At 45.2% G+C, this 20065-nt stretch overlaps 2 protein-coding genes and 1 pseudogene across 2 annotated transcripts; 2 read left to right on the forward strand and 1 right to left on the reverse strand.

Annotated features, from left to right (window-relative positions):
• Nucleotides 1-7798: 7798 nt before the first annotated feature.
• Nucleotides 7799-8551, forward strand: LOC123164694 (putative germin-like protein 2-3). Its single transcript, XM_044582243.1, has 2 exons — nucleotides 7799-7919; nucleotides 8016-8551. Exons 1-2 carry the CDS (start codon nucleotides 7799-7801, stop codon nucleotides 8549-8551), a joined length of 657 nt encoding a protein of 218 aa, XP_044438178.1.
• Nucleotides 8552-12495: 3944 nt separating this feature from the next.
• On the forward strand, nucleotides 12496-13272 carry LOC123169738 (non-specific lipid-transfer protein). Its single transcript, XM_044587602.1, has 2 exons — nucleotides 12496-12927; nucleotides 13043-13272. Exons 1-2 carry the CDS (start codon nucleotides 12588-12590, stop codon nucleotides 13057-13059), a joined length of 357 nt encoding a protein of 118 aa, XP_044443537.1. The 5' UTR covers nucleotides 12496-12587; the 3' UTR covers nucleotides 13060-13272.
• A 4345-nt stretch (nucleotides 13273-17617) lies between these two features.
• Nucleotides 17618-19222, reverse strand: LOC123169727 (BTB/POZ and MATH domain-containing protein 2-like; annotated as a pseudogene).
• Nucleotides 19223-20065: the final 843 nt, after the last annotated feature.

Raw genomic sequence — 20065 nt, forward strand, 5'->3', positions numbered from 1 at the left:
TCAGCTCGATGACGTCCCTCGAACTCCGATCCAGCCGAGTGTTGAGGGAGAGTTTCGTCAGCACGACGACGTGGTGACGATGATGATGTTCCACCGGCGCAGGGCTTCACCTAAGCTCCGCAACGGTATTATCGAGGTGTAATATGGTGGAGGGGGGCACCGCACACGGCTAAGAGATCTCAAGGATCAATTGTTGTGTCTCTGGGGTGCCCCCCTGCCCCCGTATATAAAGGAGCAAGGGAGGAGGAGGCCGGCCCTAGGAGGGGCGCACCAAGTGTGGAGTCCTACTAGGACTCCCTAGTCCTAGTAGGATTCCACCTCCCATATGGAATAGGAAAAGAGGAAGGGAAAGAGAGAAGGAAGGAAGGGGGCGCCCCCCTTCCCTAGTCCAATTCGGACCAGACCAAGGGGAGGGGTGCGGCCACCCTTGAGGCCCTTTTTCTTCTTTCCCGTATGGCCCAATAAGGCCCAATACGTATTCCCGTAACTCTCCGGTACTCCGAAAAATACCCGAATCACTCGGAACCTTTCCGAAGTCCGAATATAGTCGTCCAATATATCGGTCTTTACGTCTCGACCATTTCGAGACTCCTCGTCATGTCCCCGATCTCATCCGGGACTCCGAACTCCTTCGGTACATCAACATACATAAACTCATAATAAAACTGTCACCGTAACTTTAAGCGTGCGGACCCTACGGGTTCGAGAACTATGTAGATATGACCGAGACACGTCTCCAGTCAATAACCAATAGCGGGACCTGGATGCCCATATTGGCTCCCACATATTCTACGAAGATCTTTATCGGTCAGACCGCATAACAACATACGTTGTTCCCTTTGTCATCAGTATGTTACTTGCCCGAGATTCGATCGTCGGTATCTCGATACCTAGTTCAATCTCGTTACCGGCAAGTCTCTTTACTCGTTCCGTAACACATCATCCTGCAACTAACTTATTAGTCACAATGCTTGCAAGGCTTATAGTGATGTGCATTACCGAGTGGGCCCAGAGATACCTCTCCGACAATCGGAGTGACAAATCCTAATCTCGAAATACGCCAACCCAACAAGTACCTTTGGAGACACCTGTAGAGCACCTTTATAATCACCCATTTACGTTGTGACGTTTGGTAGCACACACAGTGTTCCTCCGGTAAACGGGAGTTACATAATAGCAACATACTAAACGGTAGAACATGTATAAGTCATGAAGAAAGCAATAGCAACATACTAAACGATCGGGTGCTAAGCTAACGGAATGGGTCAAGTCAATCACGTCATTCTCCTAATGAGGTGATCTCGTTAATCAAATGACAACTCATGTCTATGGCTAGGAAACATAACCATCTTTGATTAACGAGCTAGTCAAGTAGAGGCATACTAGTGACACTCTGTTTGTCTATGTATTCACACATGTATTATGTTTCCGGTTAATACAATTCTAGCATGAATAATAAACATTTATCATGATATAAGGAAATAAATAATACTTTATTATTGCCTCTAGGGCATATTTCCTTCAAAACTGAGACTGAACTTGGCCTCCACGGCATTGTTGAGGTAGTCGTCGAGGCGGCAGACGTAGAGAGAGACGAAGTCGGCGCAGCTTGGACTGTCGCCGTTAGGGAAGAGCTCGATCTGCCACGTGTGGCATCCGACCCTGAAGGGCCGGGAGATGATGCTCTCCCCGGTGGGCGCCTTCTCCTTGGCGCGCGAGTAGCCCTGGACCACGAGCAGGTGGTGGCCGCAGTCGGCGCTGGTTTCGCAGGCCGACCCGGCGCAAGGGGGGCACAGATCGACGCCGTCGACGACCGACACGCCGGCGAACAACGACATGGCGTCGACGAATCTGCGAGGTTCATCGATCGAAGATGTTGGCACTCCAAGCTTGGTTCGGAGCTGGGGATTTGAGATCGACGGGCTGATGGTTAAACCTGGTCGCGGTCCGCGCGGAGTCTCGGTCATGTCTACATAGTTCGCAAACCCGTAGGGTCCGCGCGCTTAACGTTCGATGACGATTTGTATTATGAGTTATGTGATTTGATGACCCAAGTTTGTTCGGAGTCCCAGATGAGATCACGGACATGATCAGGAGTCTCGAAATGGTCGAGAGGTAAAGATTGATATATTGGAAGGCTATATTCGGACATCGGAAAGGTTCCGAGTGATTCGGGTATTTTTCGGAGTACCGGAGAGTTACGGGAATTCGCCGGGGGAAGTAGTGGGCATAGATCGAGATTAGGATTTGTTGAGTTGGCATCACATCATTCTCTAATGGTGTGATCCCGTGTATCGAGATTAGGATTTGTTGAGTTGGCATCACATCATTGTATGCCCACATCATCCGTGTATAATCACAATGTAACTGGGTGATTATAAAGATGCTCTACAGGTGTTTCCGATGGTGTTTGTTGAGTTGGCATAGATCGAGATTAGGATTTGTCACTCCGTGTATCGGAGAGGTATCATTGGGCCCTCTCGGTAATGCACATCACTATAAGCCTTGCAAGCAATGTGACTAATGAGTTAGTTGCGGGATGATGCATTACGGAACGAGTAAAGAGACTTGCCGGTAATGAGATTAAAGTAGGTATGATGATACCGACGATCGAATCTCGGGCAAGTAACATACCGATGACAAAGGGAACAACGTATGTTGTTATGCGGTTTGACCGATAAAGATCTTCGTAGAATATGTAGGAACCAATATGAGCATCCAGGTTCCGCTATTGGTTATTGACCAGAGATGTGTCTCGGTCATGTCTACATAGTTCTCGAACCCGTAGGGTTCGCACGCTTAACGTTCGATGACAATTTGTATTATGAGTTATGTGATTTGATGTACTGAAGTTTGTTCAGAGTACCGGATGAGATCACGGACATGACGAGGAGTCTCGAAATGGTCGAGAGGTAAAGATTCATATATTGGAAGGTTGCATTCGAACATCGGAATGGTTCCAAGTGATTCGGGCATTTTTCTGGAGTACCGGGAGGTTACCGGAACCCCCCGGGGAAAGATATGGGCCTTATGGGCCATAGGAGGGAGGCTAACCAGCCCACAAGGGGATGGTGCGCCCCCCACAGGGGAGGAGGCCGAATTGGACTTGGGAAGGGGGCGCCACCCCCTTTCCTTCTCCTACTCCCTCTCCTTCCCCTTTTCCCCCTTCGGTAGAAGGAAAAAAGGGTGGGGCCGAATCCTACTAGGACTAGAGTCCTAGTAGGACTCCCCTCTCCCTAGCGCGCCCCTTGTTGGCCGGCCTCCTCCTTCCCTCCTTTATATACGGGGGCAGGGGCACCCCAAAGGCACAACAGACAATCTCTTAGCCGTGTGCGGTGCCCCCTCCACTGTTCAACACCTCGGACATATCGTCGTAGTGCTTAGGCGAAGCCCTGCGCCGGTAACTTCGTCATCACCGTCACCACACCGTCGTGCTGACGAAACTCTCCCTCGGCCTCAACTGGATCAAGAGTTCGAGGGACGTCATCGAGCTGAACGTGTGCAGATCACGGAGGTGCCGTGCGTTCGGTACTTGGATCGGTTGGATCGTGAAGACGTTCGACTACATCAACCGCTTTACTAAACGCTTCCGCTTTCGGTCTACGAGGGTACATAGACACACTCTCCCCGCTCGTTGCTATGCTTCTCCTAGATAGATCTTGCGTGATCGTAGGCAAAAAATTTGAAATACTACGTTCCCCAACAGCATCTACATCAACTCTATTGCCCTTCCGATGAAGCGTGAGTAGTTTACCACAGACCTACGGGTCCATAGCTACTAGCTAGATGGCTTCTTCTCTCTCTTTGATTCTCAATACCACGTTCTCCTCGATGTTCTTGGAGATCTATCCGATGTAATATTCTTTTGCGGTGTGTTTGTCGAGATCTGATGAATTGTGGATTTATGATCGTCTTATCTATGAATATTATTTGAATCTTCACTGAATTCTTATATGCATGATTTGATATCTTTGTATTTCTTTTCGAGTTATTGGTTTGGTTTGGCCAACTAGATTGGTTTTTCTTGCAATGGGAGAGGTACTTAGTTTTGGGTTCAATCTTGTGGTGTCCTCACCCAGTAACAAAGTAGGGGAAGCGAGGCACGTATTGTATTGTTGCCATCGAGGATAAAAAGATGGGTTTACATCATATTGCATGAGTTTATTCCTCTACATCATGTCATCTTACTTAAAGCGTTGCTCTGTTCTTTATGAACTTAATACTCTAGATGCAGGCAGGAGTCGGTCAATGTGTGGAGTAATAATAGTAGATGCAGGCAGGAGTCGGTCTACTTGACACGGACGTGATGTCTATATTGCATAATCATTACCTTGGATATCATCATAACTTTGCGCTTTTCTATCAATTGCTCGACAGTAATTTGTTCACCCACCGTATTATTTGCCTTCATGAGAGAAGCCTCTAGTGAAACCTATGGCCCCCGGGTCTATTTTCCATCATATTAGTTTCCAATCTACTATTTTGCAATCTTTTACTTTCAGATCTATATACCAAAAAAACCAAAAATATTTACTTTATCTTTTGTTTAGTTTTATCTATCTCTATGAGATGTCACTTTTGCAAGTGACCGTGAAGGGATTGACAACCCCTTTATCACGTTGGGTGCAAGTGTTTGATTGTTTGTGCAGGTATTGGTAATTTGTGCGTTCTTCTCCTACTGGATTGATACATTGGTTCTCTAATTGAGAGAAATACTTATCTTTATTTTGTTGCATCACCCTTTCCTCTTCAAGGGAAAAACCAACGCAAGCTCAAGAAGTAGCAGAGACCATAGTTCATATTCGGTGCTATGTTGAGTAAGGACGGATGAATGTAAAGAATAACATGTTGTAATAAAGTCAACCTTATAAGTAGAATATTAAAAATATTTTCTAGGTCTAGTAGATTAATTATCCGGTTTGTATACTAACTTGGCAATTTTTCTATAAGACATGTGATATTAGGACCTTGAGTTAAGGTTTTAAACGTGGCATTTTTAGTTGGTATAAAATACTACGATATCCAATCAATTTGTGTGCGATACTATATGAGATATGTTGAATTAACGTTTTTAATTGTGTCGTCATTTTCCAATGAAATAAAAGGTTACATTTTAATAGTTACTTATTTGGGTCAGCTAGACAATTTATCCAGTGTATCGACCAAGTCATCAATTTTGTTGTAGTAATATTATATTAGGATGTTGACTTAAAGTTCTAATTTTATTGTGGCCAGATTAGTCATTTGTATACAATATTCCTAACAAAGGTCTCATACAATCACATGTATATGTAACAATAACATCAATCTTTTATTTATGCCGGCGATGATGTTGAACGCCATCGATGGACTTGTGAGCAGATGCGGATATCATGCTAGAATAATCAAAATTCTTGTCCAACACAAATTGTTATTAGTCTATGTGAGAAGAAGCACTCACAAATTTTTTCAAATAATTAGTACTCAGTTTAGCTATGCGTGTAGCCAACTGTATCATTCTTTTTTTAAGGGTCAAGTGTGTCCTTCCTAATTAGTCATTATAAGTCAGATACGTGAGATGCAACTAAAAGAAAGATACGTGAGATGTAGTAGTTTTTTATGTTTCTTTGGAGGGGATGTGAGATATAGTAGGTTTTTTTTTTTGAAGGGACACGTAGATAGATGTATGGTGCATAAGCAAGATCATCCGCTGAGTTGTAATTTTTTTATTTGCAGAGAGTGTTTTCTTTTGGTTAATTAAGTCATACATGTAGGGTATATTTCACAACTAATTGTTAGCTTTGGGTCCATCAGTGTTACGTGCAGTCACGTAAATCTAATGGTTATATTTTTAATGATCCACCAAATTAATGGAAGGATGTCTCTAATTTTTTATGAGATTTTATAGCCTATTTTTCTTTTTTCTGGTTAGCCCATCAAGTTTTTTTTAATATATAAGGATAGATGTGTTGACATGAGGGAGCCCATAAACATCCTTACAATAAGCCTCTTGTACATGCATTTAAAAAATAATAATCATAAGGATGATGACGTAGCAAGCTTATATGTGCTAACAAAATAAGATCACCTATGATAATGCATTATCAATATAGCAAAATGTAAAAGTTGTAGAATAATCACAAGAAAATAATCTTGAGAATCGCTACCGTTTAAAAACTTCGCAAGTACTGTTTAGGAGAATATCTATAGAAATATTAAGCTCCCATGACTTGAAGCGTTCTGATGCTTCGGGAGTTGTGGGGTCACTGAGGGGGCCGTCCTGTAAGGTTGTGTCAGTTTAGTTTTATCTATCCTTCTCTTTTTTTCACATTTTAATTCTTGAGTGCTTATTAAAATTTGTGAACATTAAAAAATGTTTCTTAAAAATTCAGATTTTTTTCAGATTCATTAATATTTATTACTCCCTTCGTCCATTTCAGATTCAAAAATGCATTAGGCCCTATATATATGGATAGAGGGAGTACATTAACAGATATTTTAAAGTTCGTGGTCATCTTTAAAGTTTGTGAACATTTTTAAAATTTGAAAACTTATTTAAAGTAGATACTGAAGTTAATATTGCAAGTTTTCAAAAGATTGTTCTTCATGTTCTCTCCCCTGTGTACCTTATTTAGAATCTCATAGAGATGTATAACACAGAGTTTGTGCTCATATTCACTGAACACTGGCTAAACAACTTTAATCAGCCCTTGCATAAACATATATCATTACAACATCATAACTAGTTGATGATGGACAAGTTGTAACTAAAGACGCTCACGCTAAAGCAAAATTGCTTAGCAGTGGTGGCACAAAATAGCTACCCGTGGCGGGCGCCCGCCACTGGTATTTAGGTTACCATTGGCGGGCCTAAAGTACCACCCTCCACTGGTAATCTAAATACCAATGATGGATGTTGGACCCGTCACTTGTATTTAGGACACCAATGGTGGGCGTAGTTTTGTGCCCGCCAGTGCTAAGGTTTACAGGAACCCGAAAAAAAACAGGATGGGCCGGGAAAGCCCGCACCCATGGGGTCATCAACATCCATGTGTGTAGGGGATGCCCATGACGTAGCCACCATAGCCTCGTCATCGTTGTAGCGGACGCCACTAACAAGCATGATGTCATTGTAGCCAGCCACTGCCGACGTGCACTGCTGTTGTCGGTGCCCACAACAGCATCCGGCAGCCGCTGACCGGCATGAACATCATATCAATTTCACATTCACAATGAGTAATGTTTTGATTTCACATTTATTTCAAAAACTAATACTATGTCCATTCACAGGGAACGGACAACAGTAGCAATATAGATCAAAGAATCCATGTGAATTTTGAAAACAAGTTTTGCATTAACTGAATACTAGCAGCAGCAACCTAGCAGCAATCTATTTCAAAAACCTAAAACTAGATGCAATTACATACCTTTCCTGGCGTGGAGGGATCGCATGCTCTGCTGGATTCTTGGTCAATCGATGTGGATATGTACAGGCGACTTGTTCAAGCATAGATTGCTCTGATGTAATCATGCATGCTATATATTAATTTGATCCTGCCGTCCCACATACATACGTACGGGTAGCAGGCTGTGTCCAGATATATACACGCGCTCTGCAGGCTGCCCACACCACAAAGACTTGTTCCTACACCCAATCATGTGTATCTAGACATACATATATGTATGGCAAGATCTCCCTATAAATACTAGCCTTCTTCACTCCTTAAACATCGCACAGTTCAAGCAGCGCTAGCATAGCAACCAATTCCAAAGCTCGACTGCTTGCTAATTTACTCTAGCGAGGAGAAAACAAAGAGACATGGCCATTCGAGTGTTGCTCCTTGCAGGAGCTCTCCTGGCCTTTGCATGCTCGCATGGCGCCACCGCCTCCGATCCCAGCCATCTCCAGGACTTCTGCGTCGCTGACAAGACATCTCCAGGTACAACATACACACTGATAAAGTCCATATAACTGTAGTTAAGCTTAAGCAATCACTCAATTAGACTATCTTATATGAATGCATCTACCTACGCAGTGCGTGTCAACGGACTGGCTTGCAAGGCCGCGAAAGAGGTCGTCGTCGAGGACTTCTACTTCTCCGGCCTCCACGTGGCGGGCAACACGACGAACAAGCAGGGCTCAGCGGTGACCGCCGTCAACGTCGCGCAGATCGGTGGACTGAACACCATGGGTGTCTCCCTCGTCCGCATCGACTATGCACCGTTCGGCCTCAACCCTCCCCACACCCATCCGCGTTCCACTGAGATTTTGACCGTGCTAGAGGGTTGCCTGCACGTCGGTTTCGTGACGTCGAACCCCGAGAACAAACACTTTGAGAAGGTTCTCAACAAGGGAGATGTGTTTGTGTTTCCTAAGGGCCTCGTTCATTACCAGTACAACAACAGGACTACTGGTGCAGTAGCTATTGCGGCGCTGAGCAGCCAGAACCCTGGAGTGATCACGATAGCCAACGCGGTGTTTGGAGCCGAGCCTTCCATCCCGGCCGGTATTACTACCAAGGCCTTCCAAGTGGAGAAGAGCACGGTGGATTGGATCCAGGCACAGTTCTAAGTTTGTGTTCCACGGGTGTGTTGTCGAGTCGATTGGTACTGCTTTGTGTTTAGACTCAAATTTGCATTGCATTACATTCTTTCTATAATATTGTAAGTCGAGGATTGTGTCCTCATTGGTGTGTTTTTTCCTGTTTAAAAAATGTTGATGTGTTGTGGGACACACCCCTATTATTTATTCTAAAAGTAAATTGTTTTATCTTGTGTAATGTTTTTTCACGGGAAGTAATTCTTTATCTTATGTGATGTTTTTTTGAAGGGTTATCTTGTGTGATGTTTTTTTAGAACTTATCTTGTGTAATGTTGATGTGTCGTGGGGCACCCTATTGTTTATTCCAAAGGAAAAAAGTATCTGCGAACCAACCTGTGGTTGGATGGTTAGAGGGACAGTGCTATCCCCAGCCCATCAGGGTTCAAGTCCTGTTGCTCGCATTATTCCTGGATTTATTTTAGGATTTTCGGCGATTCGCTTTCAGTGGGAGGAGACGTTCCCGTCGACAACGAGGCGCCTACGGTGACTTGTAAATATCAAAATGTTGTACCGTAAGTGTATGCGCGTATGTATGAGCGCTTGCGTCTGTACTGTGTTCAAAAAAAGGAAAATTATATCATGTGTAATGCTGAGCACAAGGAGCCTACACATCCTTCCAAAATAAGCCCCCTGTAAATGCATCAAAATATATAAAAAATCCTAATAATGATGATGATGATGCAACCTTGTATGTGCTGAAAATGGGATCACCTATTTAGTTACAGGATAATGCATTATTAATATACCAAAATGCAAAAGTTGTTTGAATGACCACAAGAAAATAACTTTGAGATTCGCTACCGTTTAAAAACTCCACGAGTATTGTTTAGGAGAATATTAAATTTTGCGACCTCACCGGAGAAGAACCTAACCTAAGTGTTTGGAGCCATCTCCTCTAACCAGCCATGAGGTTTTGGGCATTCAATCTTCATCCTCTCCATGTTCTTCTCCCAAGTAGATACTGAAGTCCATATTGCACATTTCCAAAACACTGTTCTTCATGGTCTCTCCCTTGTGTACCTTGTTTAGATTCTCGTAGAGATGCATAACACGGAATTTGTGCTCATATTCATTGAACGCTAACTGAAAACTTTAATTGGCCCTTACATACACATATATCATTACAACATAATAACTTGTCTTGATGATGGACAAGTTGTAACCAAAGATGCTCACCTTCTATTTGTCACTCGTGATAGTGTACAAAGAAGTATTGATCATGTTATTAGATCAAGTTTCAGGTTTGCCAATAATAACAATCCCAAGTGCTATAACACTGCCACCTCCACTATTGCCCCGAAAGTGGAAAAATGCAATCACTGGGATCAATCCCAATAGCACATAGTAATTGGCCCAAAGCTTGTTCTTTATTTGTGTGTCATCTATGACTAGCATGCATCCTTCCAAGAATCCCCTTCCACATGCATCCAAAGATATATACAAGGTTCTAAAAACACACTCTACAACTTCAAAAGGTATGAGCTCATAAGGTTGCTTCTCCTAAGCTCTTCACCATAATGTCATAGCAACTTGGCTCATCCCCACATACTTCAAGTGTAGATCTCTTGGCCCTCCCTAGATTCCATCCTTGTAGATCTCTTAGCCCTCCCTAGATTCCATCCTTGCATGACACAGTTTATACTCCTTTTGAACTATCTTAGCAAACGACTTAGAGTGTTATCCTCATCATCTCTAACTCTTTCAAATATAATTTTCTACCAAGAAAGGTGTTGTTAGTTCCATTACATCCCACAATCTCTTACGGTTGTGCTCGTCAACCAATCTATTTACTGTAAATGCGCTAGTCATGTTGTCCTTTGTTGCAATGAATCTCTAAGGGCATCCTTCGTGAAAATGACAATCAAATCTCTCACTATTATTATTTCTCTTGTGTATGTGCACTCTATTCCTCATTGTATAATTTTTTGTTGCAGTCCTTACTAGTTCAACAGTGGAAAACTCCACATCCATATTAGCTTCAAGGTTAAAAGACTTGAAATTGTGCATATCTTGCACCTTGTCCATCATCATCATCTTTTTTCTTCATTCTTGTTTGGTTATCTTATGGCAGCTCTAGGTTTACTTCTTCTAATGTGTCAACAGGTGGTTCATCTTCCACCTCTAGTGCATCCTTCCATCCCTTCTCCACTAGATCATCTTGCATATCTTCATCCACATTCTTCCACTAAAGCTCACAATCCTCCTCAATGTCATAAACATTGTCCACAAACTGATAACTAGAGTTATCTGCCTAATTCTTCTCAGTACCCTCAATTTGTGTTTATTCAGCATTGATGCATCCCTCTCTACCCTCTCTCTGCCTCTTGAACACATGTGCTTCTTGCTATATGATGATGTTGCCTATTCTTCTCTGAACTATCAGAGTTTGTAGCATGGGCCAAACAATCATGATATTATCTAGCATTCCTTCCTACCCAATAATATTTCTATGGTCAATAAACATAACCAAATTCCTTTTCTCCATAGATACTTCAGACACGGCATCATAGTCAAACTCACAAATAATAAACTTCGGAGTATTAGAGTTACAACGTCCAGGTTTGGACCAATAAACATCATGGAACATAGATTGCAATCATCAAATGTACCAATAACTTCATCTATGTAGCTCCTATTATCCCAAATTCCATAGAAGAAACCTTTGTGACGAATTTCTACATTGAATTTGTCTTTTGACAACACTACATTGCAGGATACTAAGGAGTAGTTCCAAATCCTAACAAAACAGCCGCAAAATTCAAAATCTTCCCCATGCCTAAACCCTAAATCGTACAAAATTACCAACATTTGGTCGCCAATTTAAAGAAAGAATTAAATCAACACCCAAAAGAACCAAATTGGCACCCTTACATAGCCTATTGTTGCCCAGTAGCTAAAATTTTCCCTAGTCCGCACCTTTTTGAGCTACATCATTCGAGAGAGGGGGGATTGGGTCAACAATATTACCCCACTCACGAGGATATTGAAGCTCCGGAATCTTCGGAGTCACCATCCTCAATATCATTGGTGTCGCCGGCGCACTCGCAACGACCCCTTCACTTTGTACACCTCTGTTACAATCGTCATGGTCCAGGTCATCGGCGCAACCAAACTCGCCACCGCCGGCTAGCCCGCGATGTGCTCACCAGCCATTTTGCTTCTGCCATCGCCGCCAACGTCCTCCATCTCGGCGAAGTCGAATCGGCACGAGTACTCTACGTGTTGGTCTAACTCTAGGGGTGTTCTTGCAAGAAAGCCATCATGCTCGTGCAGTGTACCTCACATGACATTCACGCGCCATTTTCCACCTCGCTGGCATGCCACCTGGACGCTCAGGTTGCGGGGGCCACTTATGACGTCGCCTGCTTGTCGTGCCAAGTTCCCTGACTCATATGAGCACTTTGCAATAAGTGTGGCTAAAATGCACACACACATACGAAACAAGATTTTTCAGGGACATATTCCCTCTGTAAATTTTTATAGGACTTTTTAGATAACTCGAAGTACGAAACAAGTCTGTAGCTGGTACTCCGGGTGCAATTTACTCTTGCCGTGGTGTGTGACTGTGTGAGTCACACCAAGACCAAGTAGATGGATGATGTGTAGTATTATCAGTTGTGTGGATGTGCATGTACTTTCCTAGTACTCCGTATATCTTAGTACCGGCCACAACCACAACGCATAGTGCGCATGGCGCGTTTTAGAATGCTTATTGCAGGTCCACGGCGCAAGTGCTGTCCTAGCAGAAGCCCACTGGCTAGTGTGTACACCCTTCATCACTACCCAAAGTGGAGAAGCCATTAGCATGTGGTCCAGTGCGACTAGAGGAGTCCCAAGTGCTCCACCCATAACGAGGTGCTCCCCACAATGCCGCAATATCACTGCTATATAAGACGCACCACCCATGCCAGAGCAGGCAGCAGCAGCGAGCGATCTGCACTACTCACGGTAAGAACCACAACCACCACAAGTGAGTGACCATCGGAGCAAGGAAAGACCAGGAGAGATGGCAATGAGGCCGCTTGTCGTCCTGGCCCTGGCCGTGGCGCTCGCCGGCGTGGCACTGGGAGGGGGCGCGGCGGAGGGGGCCGGCGAGTGCGGGAGGTCCTCCCCCGACCGGATGGCCCTGCGCATGGCCCCGTGCATCTCGGCGGCGGACGAGCCGGACTCGGCGCCGTCGAGCAGCTGCTGCTCGGCGGTGCACACCATCGGCAAGAGCCCCAGCTGCCTGTGCGCCGTCATGCTGTCCGGCACCGCCAAGATGGCCGGGATCAAGCCCGAGGTCGCCATCACCATCCCCAAGCGCTGCAACATGGCCGACCGCCCCGTCGGCTACAAGTGCGGAGGTACCTCCCTACACATCACATTTCACATGTACTCCTACTTCCGAATACTTGCTAACCAGTAATAATCTGCTGATAACGTCGTAGCAATGCTGAGTCCGGTTTCTTGTTTCCACAGATTACACGCTGCCTTGATGGCCCGGCAATGCTGCCGATGAAGATGAATGCTGTGGAAGGCGTCGTCGTGTGGGAATAAGCGAGTGGTGCATGTGCCACTTATGTGGGGCACTAGTGACTTCATGGAGGTGCCATCATGTGATGTGTGCTTGTGGGAATATGTTTCTATAAGCATGTAATGTTTCGTCTGTGTTAACGTCAACAAACGTCTCCGTGTGATTTCTATTTTCAGACAAAATGCTTTCACCCGACTTTGTATAAAAGCCTCAAACGGCACCAAAAAGTCCTACAAACACGCAAACACACCACGTTATGTTCATCCGTTACAGATTACCGTCCAAACCAGAAGGTTACAAAGCACCACAGCAAAAGGCTTAACCCACGTACCTCATAATCGATGAGCGAAATGCGTTGATCATCGCCATTGCGGCTCCCATTCATGTTCTGTCATGCCTCTTTGCCGATGGCCTCCAAAGTTGTATGTAGATAAGCATTTTGAAGACACCGTCAACCGACGTGAGAGGGAAAAACCCATTCAACTGTTAATTTCTTGACCAAAACAACCTCTTAAGGATCGCTAGCAAGCCTTGAACACACGGGGGGTCCAAGTCACAAGCTAAAAATTTCCCAAGGGGCGTCCACATAAGTCCTTCTGGAGATTTCAAAACATAAGTCCCTTCGTTTCTAAATATAAGTCCTTCTGGAGATTTCAATACAAACTCCATACGGATGTATATAGACATTTTTAGAGTGTAGATTCACTCATTTTACTTCATATGTAGTCCGTACTCATTTTACTCCATATGTAGTCCATATTGAAATCTTAAGACTTATATTTAGGAACGGAGGGACTAAGTGACATGAGAAAAGGATATGAACACATTATATCACAACCGTTTGAGGATGTGTACTCCCAACTTCTTCAGCAAAGACTGAACCCAAACCACCTCACCTGACGCATTTGCCACGTTCTGCATCTGTACTAGAACATGGCAAAGTTACTTGCTTACGAGCACTCCATGGTACAAGATTTGAAACGAGAAACACTGCAAAGCCTCTTTAAGTATGCCGTCTACTAGACAAACGAAACAGCTGCTCTGGGAAGACAAGTAAAGCTGATAAACAACAGGGTACAGTTACTCACGGATAGAGCCTGGGCACAGAGGATGAAGAAACCATGCGCTTTGTAATTTCAAAACATCTTCTCTGAGCCGGTAGGTAGGATATTTCTTGAAGTATCTGGGGGTGAATGAAACACACTGCTATCTTTGCTGGCACAGGTACAAACCTGGGATCGTTTTACAAGAAACTGGGTACGATCAATGATGCAGACGCAACGCTAGGATGCCGATGGCCGGTTGAAGCATGGGGATAATACGGAGTTATGGCCCGCTAGCACGGTAGTGTTCTTGCTTCTCTTTTGTCACAGCTATATAGGAGTACAGACTACAGAGTATGCTAGTTGTTGGGGCAGAAAGCGAAGAAGAAACGCTCGACCAGCCAAAACTTCAGGACTCGGGAGTGACCTGTTGGACAAGGATGAAGACGTGCATGGAGGAAAAGCTTTTGCTTTTGCAACCAACATTGGATATTGCATACCTTGGTTTGAGTCTCACAAGTTTAGCCTGGTAATGGTATATTGTTATTTTTGGAGATGGAACCAAAATCCATTGATCAAACAAGCTCAACGGATTCGTTGGCTACAAGGCCTAGTACGAAAGCTGGGAGATCCCCACCAGCTTCGCACCATGAGCTGCAAGCCTGCAACAGTGTCAGCTACTTTATCAGGTGCAAGTTCTAGGACAGAAAGACACTGAAAACCTAGCAAAACACTGAGACACCATAAACTTTACCTCCTGGAATGGAAGATCAACCCATTAGCCGAGAGGTCGTGGTCCTTGCTCTGCAACGCCTAGACGAGCACTTGCCCATCTGAATCCACCTCCACTCGCTGGATACCCTGGTCTGCTGCGGCACGAACATTGCTTAGACATGCAACCGCTTCAGCTTGTAAATCATCATCTGCCCTGCGGAGACGGCCTGCTGCTGCAACCAACACAGTCCCCTTCAGCGTCTCCCCCGGCCACCAGGCACCAGCATTGTCGTTTGGATCGAACGCCCCACCGCAGTTGATTTTCCCCACTACGGCGACCGGCGGTTTCCGCTTCTGCTCCACTGCCCGGTTAATTGTCGGAGGCGGAAGGTAGAGTTACCGTATTCGACTTCACATATGCCTACCCTGGCTACCACCTAATCAGTTTCCAGCATTGATTTTGTTCCTCGTTTCCACCACGTCCACAACAGCACTGTAATCTTGATCATATATTTGTCTCCCATGTGCAGTACCATATGCAGCATCCCCTTTGGACCTGAAGATTCCACCGGCTTGCATCTTTCCTTTTCCATGCCCAGCAGACGCCATACTTGACGCACTCCCTTGCATCGCACAAATGTATGCGCCCCATCCTCGTCCAAACGCCAGCAAACTTGACAGATCGTATCTATCTCAATGCCCCATCTCGCGATACTCGCCCTATGGGGAAGGCTGTCATGTGTGATTCTCCACAGGAATTGCCGCACATTTAGAGGGCACGGGCTGGACCAAATGTTAAAAGGGCAGCCCGGTGCACGTAGCTCCTGCTTGCGCAGGGTCCAGAGAAGGGTCCAACCACTTTAGGTTCGACCAAGGACTGGACCATATGTTATTCCAGGAAAATTGCCCCTCCTGCTCATGAGCTGTTGGACTTGGACCCGTGGAACTTCCCCTCAGCTCCTCGACCATCTGATGTAGTTTATAAGCATTTGACCTGATTCAACAAAATGTTGTCAGGCAGATGACATGGTCACAGCTTCCCCACTCGCACTCATCTTTGAACCCATGAAATGTCTGACGAGCCTACTTTTTCTTCTTGCGCTTTTAGTTGCGGCTTTGGTCGAGTAAAATGGTCCAGTGACCATGCTCAACTTACGCTCCACTCGCAGCGCAGTTGCTGAACGGTGCTGAAATGTTGGAGTTTGTTGTTCTTGCTTGCTACACACTGTTGAGTTTCCAGCTGGGACCGTGGGAGGAAGGCCAAACATGATCTGTTTAAACAACACACGCAGATTTAATGAGTACGCAGTGTTGTGTTCCTTGCCAAGGGTTTATGTCTATTATGTCTTCCACTGTGCCTTGCCCAGGGTTAATGAGTACGCAGTGTTGTGTGCCTAGCCTTGAGAAACCAATTGGTGTCGGCCTTCAAGTACATGGCCTCCGGAGCCCTCAGTTTGGTCCAGCAGTGACAGGATCCCAAAGAAAGATAGTGCATATCTGTCTCCATTGCTTAATTTTCTTCCCCTGAAAGCACGGTTCATCCGATTTTATAATTCTACCAGGTTCTTCCTTCCTTTCTTCTCCCTTTGTTCTCCTAATTGTTTCTTCTTCACGTAATCGCATAATCACGATACTTCCAGGTACAACTACTAGCACATTTTCTATGATCTATCAAAACAAAAGCTCCTCGCGATTTAAGCATACAAGGTTCACATTAGATTAGTGCACTATTTGGGAGGAACTAAACTAGAAGCACATGGATGAAGGTTGTTGATTCATGAATTTAAACAAGGCAATACTTCAACCAATGAATGTACAAGCAATGCACATCTGTAATTATGATAGGTTGGATCAGGTATTATGTTTTTGCTTGCCAAATCTATTGCATGGTTCAACTAATGACGAAACCTGGAAAATAAGAATGTTTCCCTACCAATAAACAAATCCTTTTATCAAAAAAATAAACTCCTTCCAGAAAGAAATTATTGTGGATGATTTATGAGCTCCAGGAGTTACCTAATGTGCAGTCATAGGTAGTGAAGACCCAAACATTCCATTTTCATGTCCTTGCTGTCAGCCAACTCCTGTAAGGCTGGAACACATGAAGAAAAAGAACCATCCTGAACACCAGATGCAGTATTTTTTATATAATCAGTAATATGAAGATAATGTACTCCCATTATCTACCTGAAGTTCATTTTGGTTTTTCCTTCTCGAGTGTGATTTCAACGAGCTGAATATTTCCCTGTAGTGAATCAGCCTTGCAAGAGGGGAGGAAAGAGTAGCCATCCAGAAGCTTCAAACCCCACTTCACCATAAAAAATTCAATCAAGTGATGACCACTGCACAAAAGAATCGAGACGATATATTAGGTGAGTAGCTCCCAGCAGTTTTATCTTAGTGGAGAAGGCTGAAGAATTTATTGGAACCTGCGATTGTGGTGTGTGGTAATGAATAGCGCCCCAGGAGGATGGTAACTGTTGCGAAGAGATCATCAAATTCTTACCAAAATAGATGCAAAACTTGTCTCTGTTGTATTATGAAACAATAACCATAGCAAAGAAGATAAGAATTTTATGATGAATATAATGTAAAGAAAAAGTATACCCAAGCAGCTAGGAGAAGGTTCTTAGGCACTGGACCAAGATTTTCACATTATCATTGTCACTGTAACCACAACTCTTGGAGACCCCTGTTTTGTCTTCCAAATTCTTTCCCATAAATCCCGGTTCATAAAATGCGTTTCCAAAAACATCTACGGAGTACATCATAAAGAAGGCACAGAGCAATAATATACAACACAATTAGTGCACAGAGAAATACACGAGGATAAGACTGCCTAGCTAGGGAACTTGCACAGGGCTGCAAAAATAACAGACCATCCATTCCATAAAGAGACAATTTGCCCATATGTTGGATCTTTCTGATACTGCAGCATATAGGCAAATTACAGGACAAGACAAAAGCAAGACCTAGAACTACAATCTATGTAGAGTGCTTCTTTCGTTTTTTCGAAGCAAGCTTGGCAATGACCTCATTCAAAATAGAGGGGTAAGTCGTCATTAAATGCCCCCATCCATTAGTTGACATTACCCTTTTCAAACAGGAGGAAGATTGAGCTTGAATAAACTTGAAGCACGCCATCTTCAACCCGCTGCAGTCATGCTGCTCGGCCAGAACAAGAGTGGCCGCCACCGAGCTCACACCTATGTCCTCAGACAACCGCTTTTCACAGATGAACTTGAGGTGTTGGAGGTCATATCTGTCTGCCGCCGTAAATAAGCCTCACAGCCATTGCAACCGCATTTCATCCTCTTCTTGTCCTTGTTCCACATCTTGTGCTTCCTCCTGCATGCCTTCCTTCTCCATCTCAGGAAAAGAGTCTGTGTAGATGAATCTAAGCAGAGCCCTGAACACTTTTGCCTCCATGTCTTCGATCCGTATGACACTGGACGTGGTGCCCTCCTTCATGGGGCCAAAGAGCTGCGCCATGAAGACCGTCGACCGGGCAGCAAGCACGCACCGGTGTGCAGCGAATGTCTCGCCGCTGACCTCGAACGTCACATCAGCACCCACCTTACTTTCAAGGAGAGTGTTAAAATGCTGGCATATGTAGCGATGCGGGGCAGTGCCACCAGCGGCGTCATCCTCCGCGCTACATACCATGATGTCGCAGCGGATGGTGAAACCATCACGCTTCATATTCTCCGATCGTTCAAGGGCGTCTTTCCTCATGAACTTGCGGTGGCCCCGCGAACCGCCATGGGGGAAGCTGCACGTCTCGGTCCCAAGAATGTACACCAGCTTCTGCCTCTCGGCCTGGTCGATGAAACTGAGACTGAACTTGGCCTCCACGGCATTGTTGAGGTAGTCGTCGAGGCGGCAGACGTAGAGAGAGACGAAGTCGGCGCAGCTTGGACTGTCGCCGTTAGGGAAGAGCTCGATCTACCACGTGTGGCATCCGACCCTGAAGGGCCGGGAGATGATGCTCTCCCCGGTGGGCGCCTTCTCCTTGGCGCCTGAGTAGCCCTGGACCACGAGCAGGTGGTGGCCGCAGTCGGCGCTGGTTTCGCAGGCCGACCCGGCGCAAGGGGGGCACAGATCGACGCCGTCGACGACCGACACGCCGGCGAACGACGACATGGCGTCGACGAATCTGCGAGGTTGATCGATCGAAGATGTTGGCACTCCAAGCTTAGGTTCGGAGCTGGGGATTTGAGATCGACGGGCTGATGGTCAAACCTGGTCGCGGTCCGCGCGGAGTCGTCGCCGCCGCAAAGCGAACTGGTGTGCCGCCCGCGCCGCTGTCGCCATCCTCGGAGAAGCAGAGTGCGCGTCCGGCCTCGGCCTGCCTGAGCTAGGGTTAATGACTTACCGCGTTATTAGGCTTTTGTTGTCCTCACAGCCAACACAAACTGCAAAGCCCATCGCTCACGGCACTTTTGGCAAAGCCTCATTCTCAAAAAAGTACTCCTACTTTGGCAATTCACAAGCTGAATTTTACAGTATATGCAAGAATATGATGCAACCAAAAACTAGGTAAATCGACTTGAATTTTGCAGTGTGTGTGGTCTGGTTTGATTTGGGTGACTTTCGCGCGGCCGAAGCTGATGTCCTGGACCATGTGTGGGCTTTGCTACCAGAAGAGGCTTCGGCGTGCACCAAGGCGACCAACCAGCTTGGCCTTCATCACGGCATTGTTGAATTTGACTCGCTCCAACCCGGTAAGAGCCCTCGACACAGACGGGTGTGACATGGCTGATGTCGGTGTCCTCCTATGGGAGGCGCGTTGTCTCAGTGCATTGTCTTTTTACCCTTTTGAGTTTATCTTCTTGCGGCGTGAGTATTATGCCTATGATCAATGAGTGTAATTGTTTTGATCGTAACCATGGTCGCTCCCTGCTGTGTTTTGTCATGACTGCTTGCAGTTGCATCCAAAGCTCTGCATGTAGATGAATGTTTTCAAGATACGGTAGGGCAGGTCAGCTAATTTGGTCATGATCGTCTAGAGCACTACACTCTGACCTACAAACTAGAGTCATATGACCATGGGTTATTGACCAAAACAACCTCTTAAGGATCGCTAGCAAGCCTCCAGCACACGAGGGATTCTAGTTACAAGCTAACAACTTCTTAATTAAGATAGCTCCACATTAATCTAGCTAAGTGACGGGACAAAAAGGGCATGGAAAACCATGCATTGTAGGGTAT

The sequence above is a fragment of the Triticum aestivum genome, chromosome 7D (assembly GCF_018294505.1).
Source record: "Triticum aestivum cultivar Chinese Spring chromosome 7D, IWGSC CS RefSeq v2.1, whole genome shotgun sequence".
Taxonomy (NCBI): domain Eukaryota; kingdom Viridiplantae; phylum Streptophyta; class Magnoliopsida; order Poales; family Poaceae; genus Triticum; species Triticum aestivum.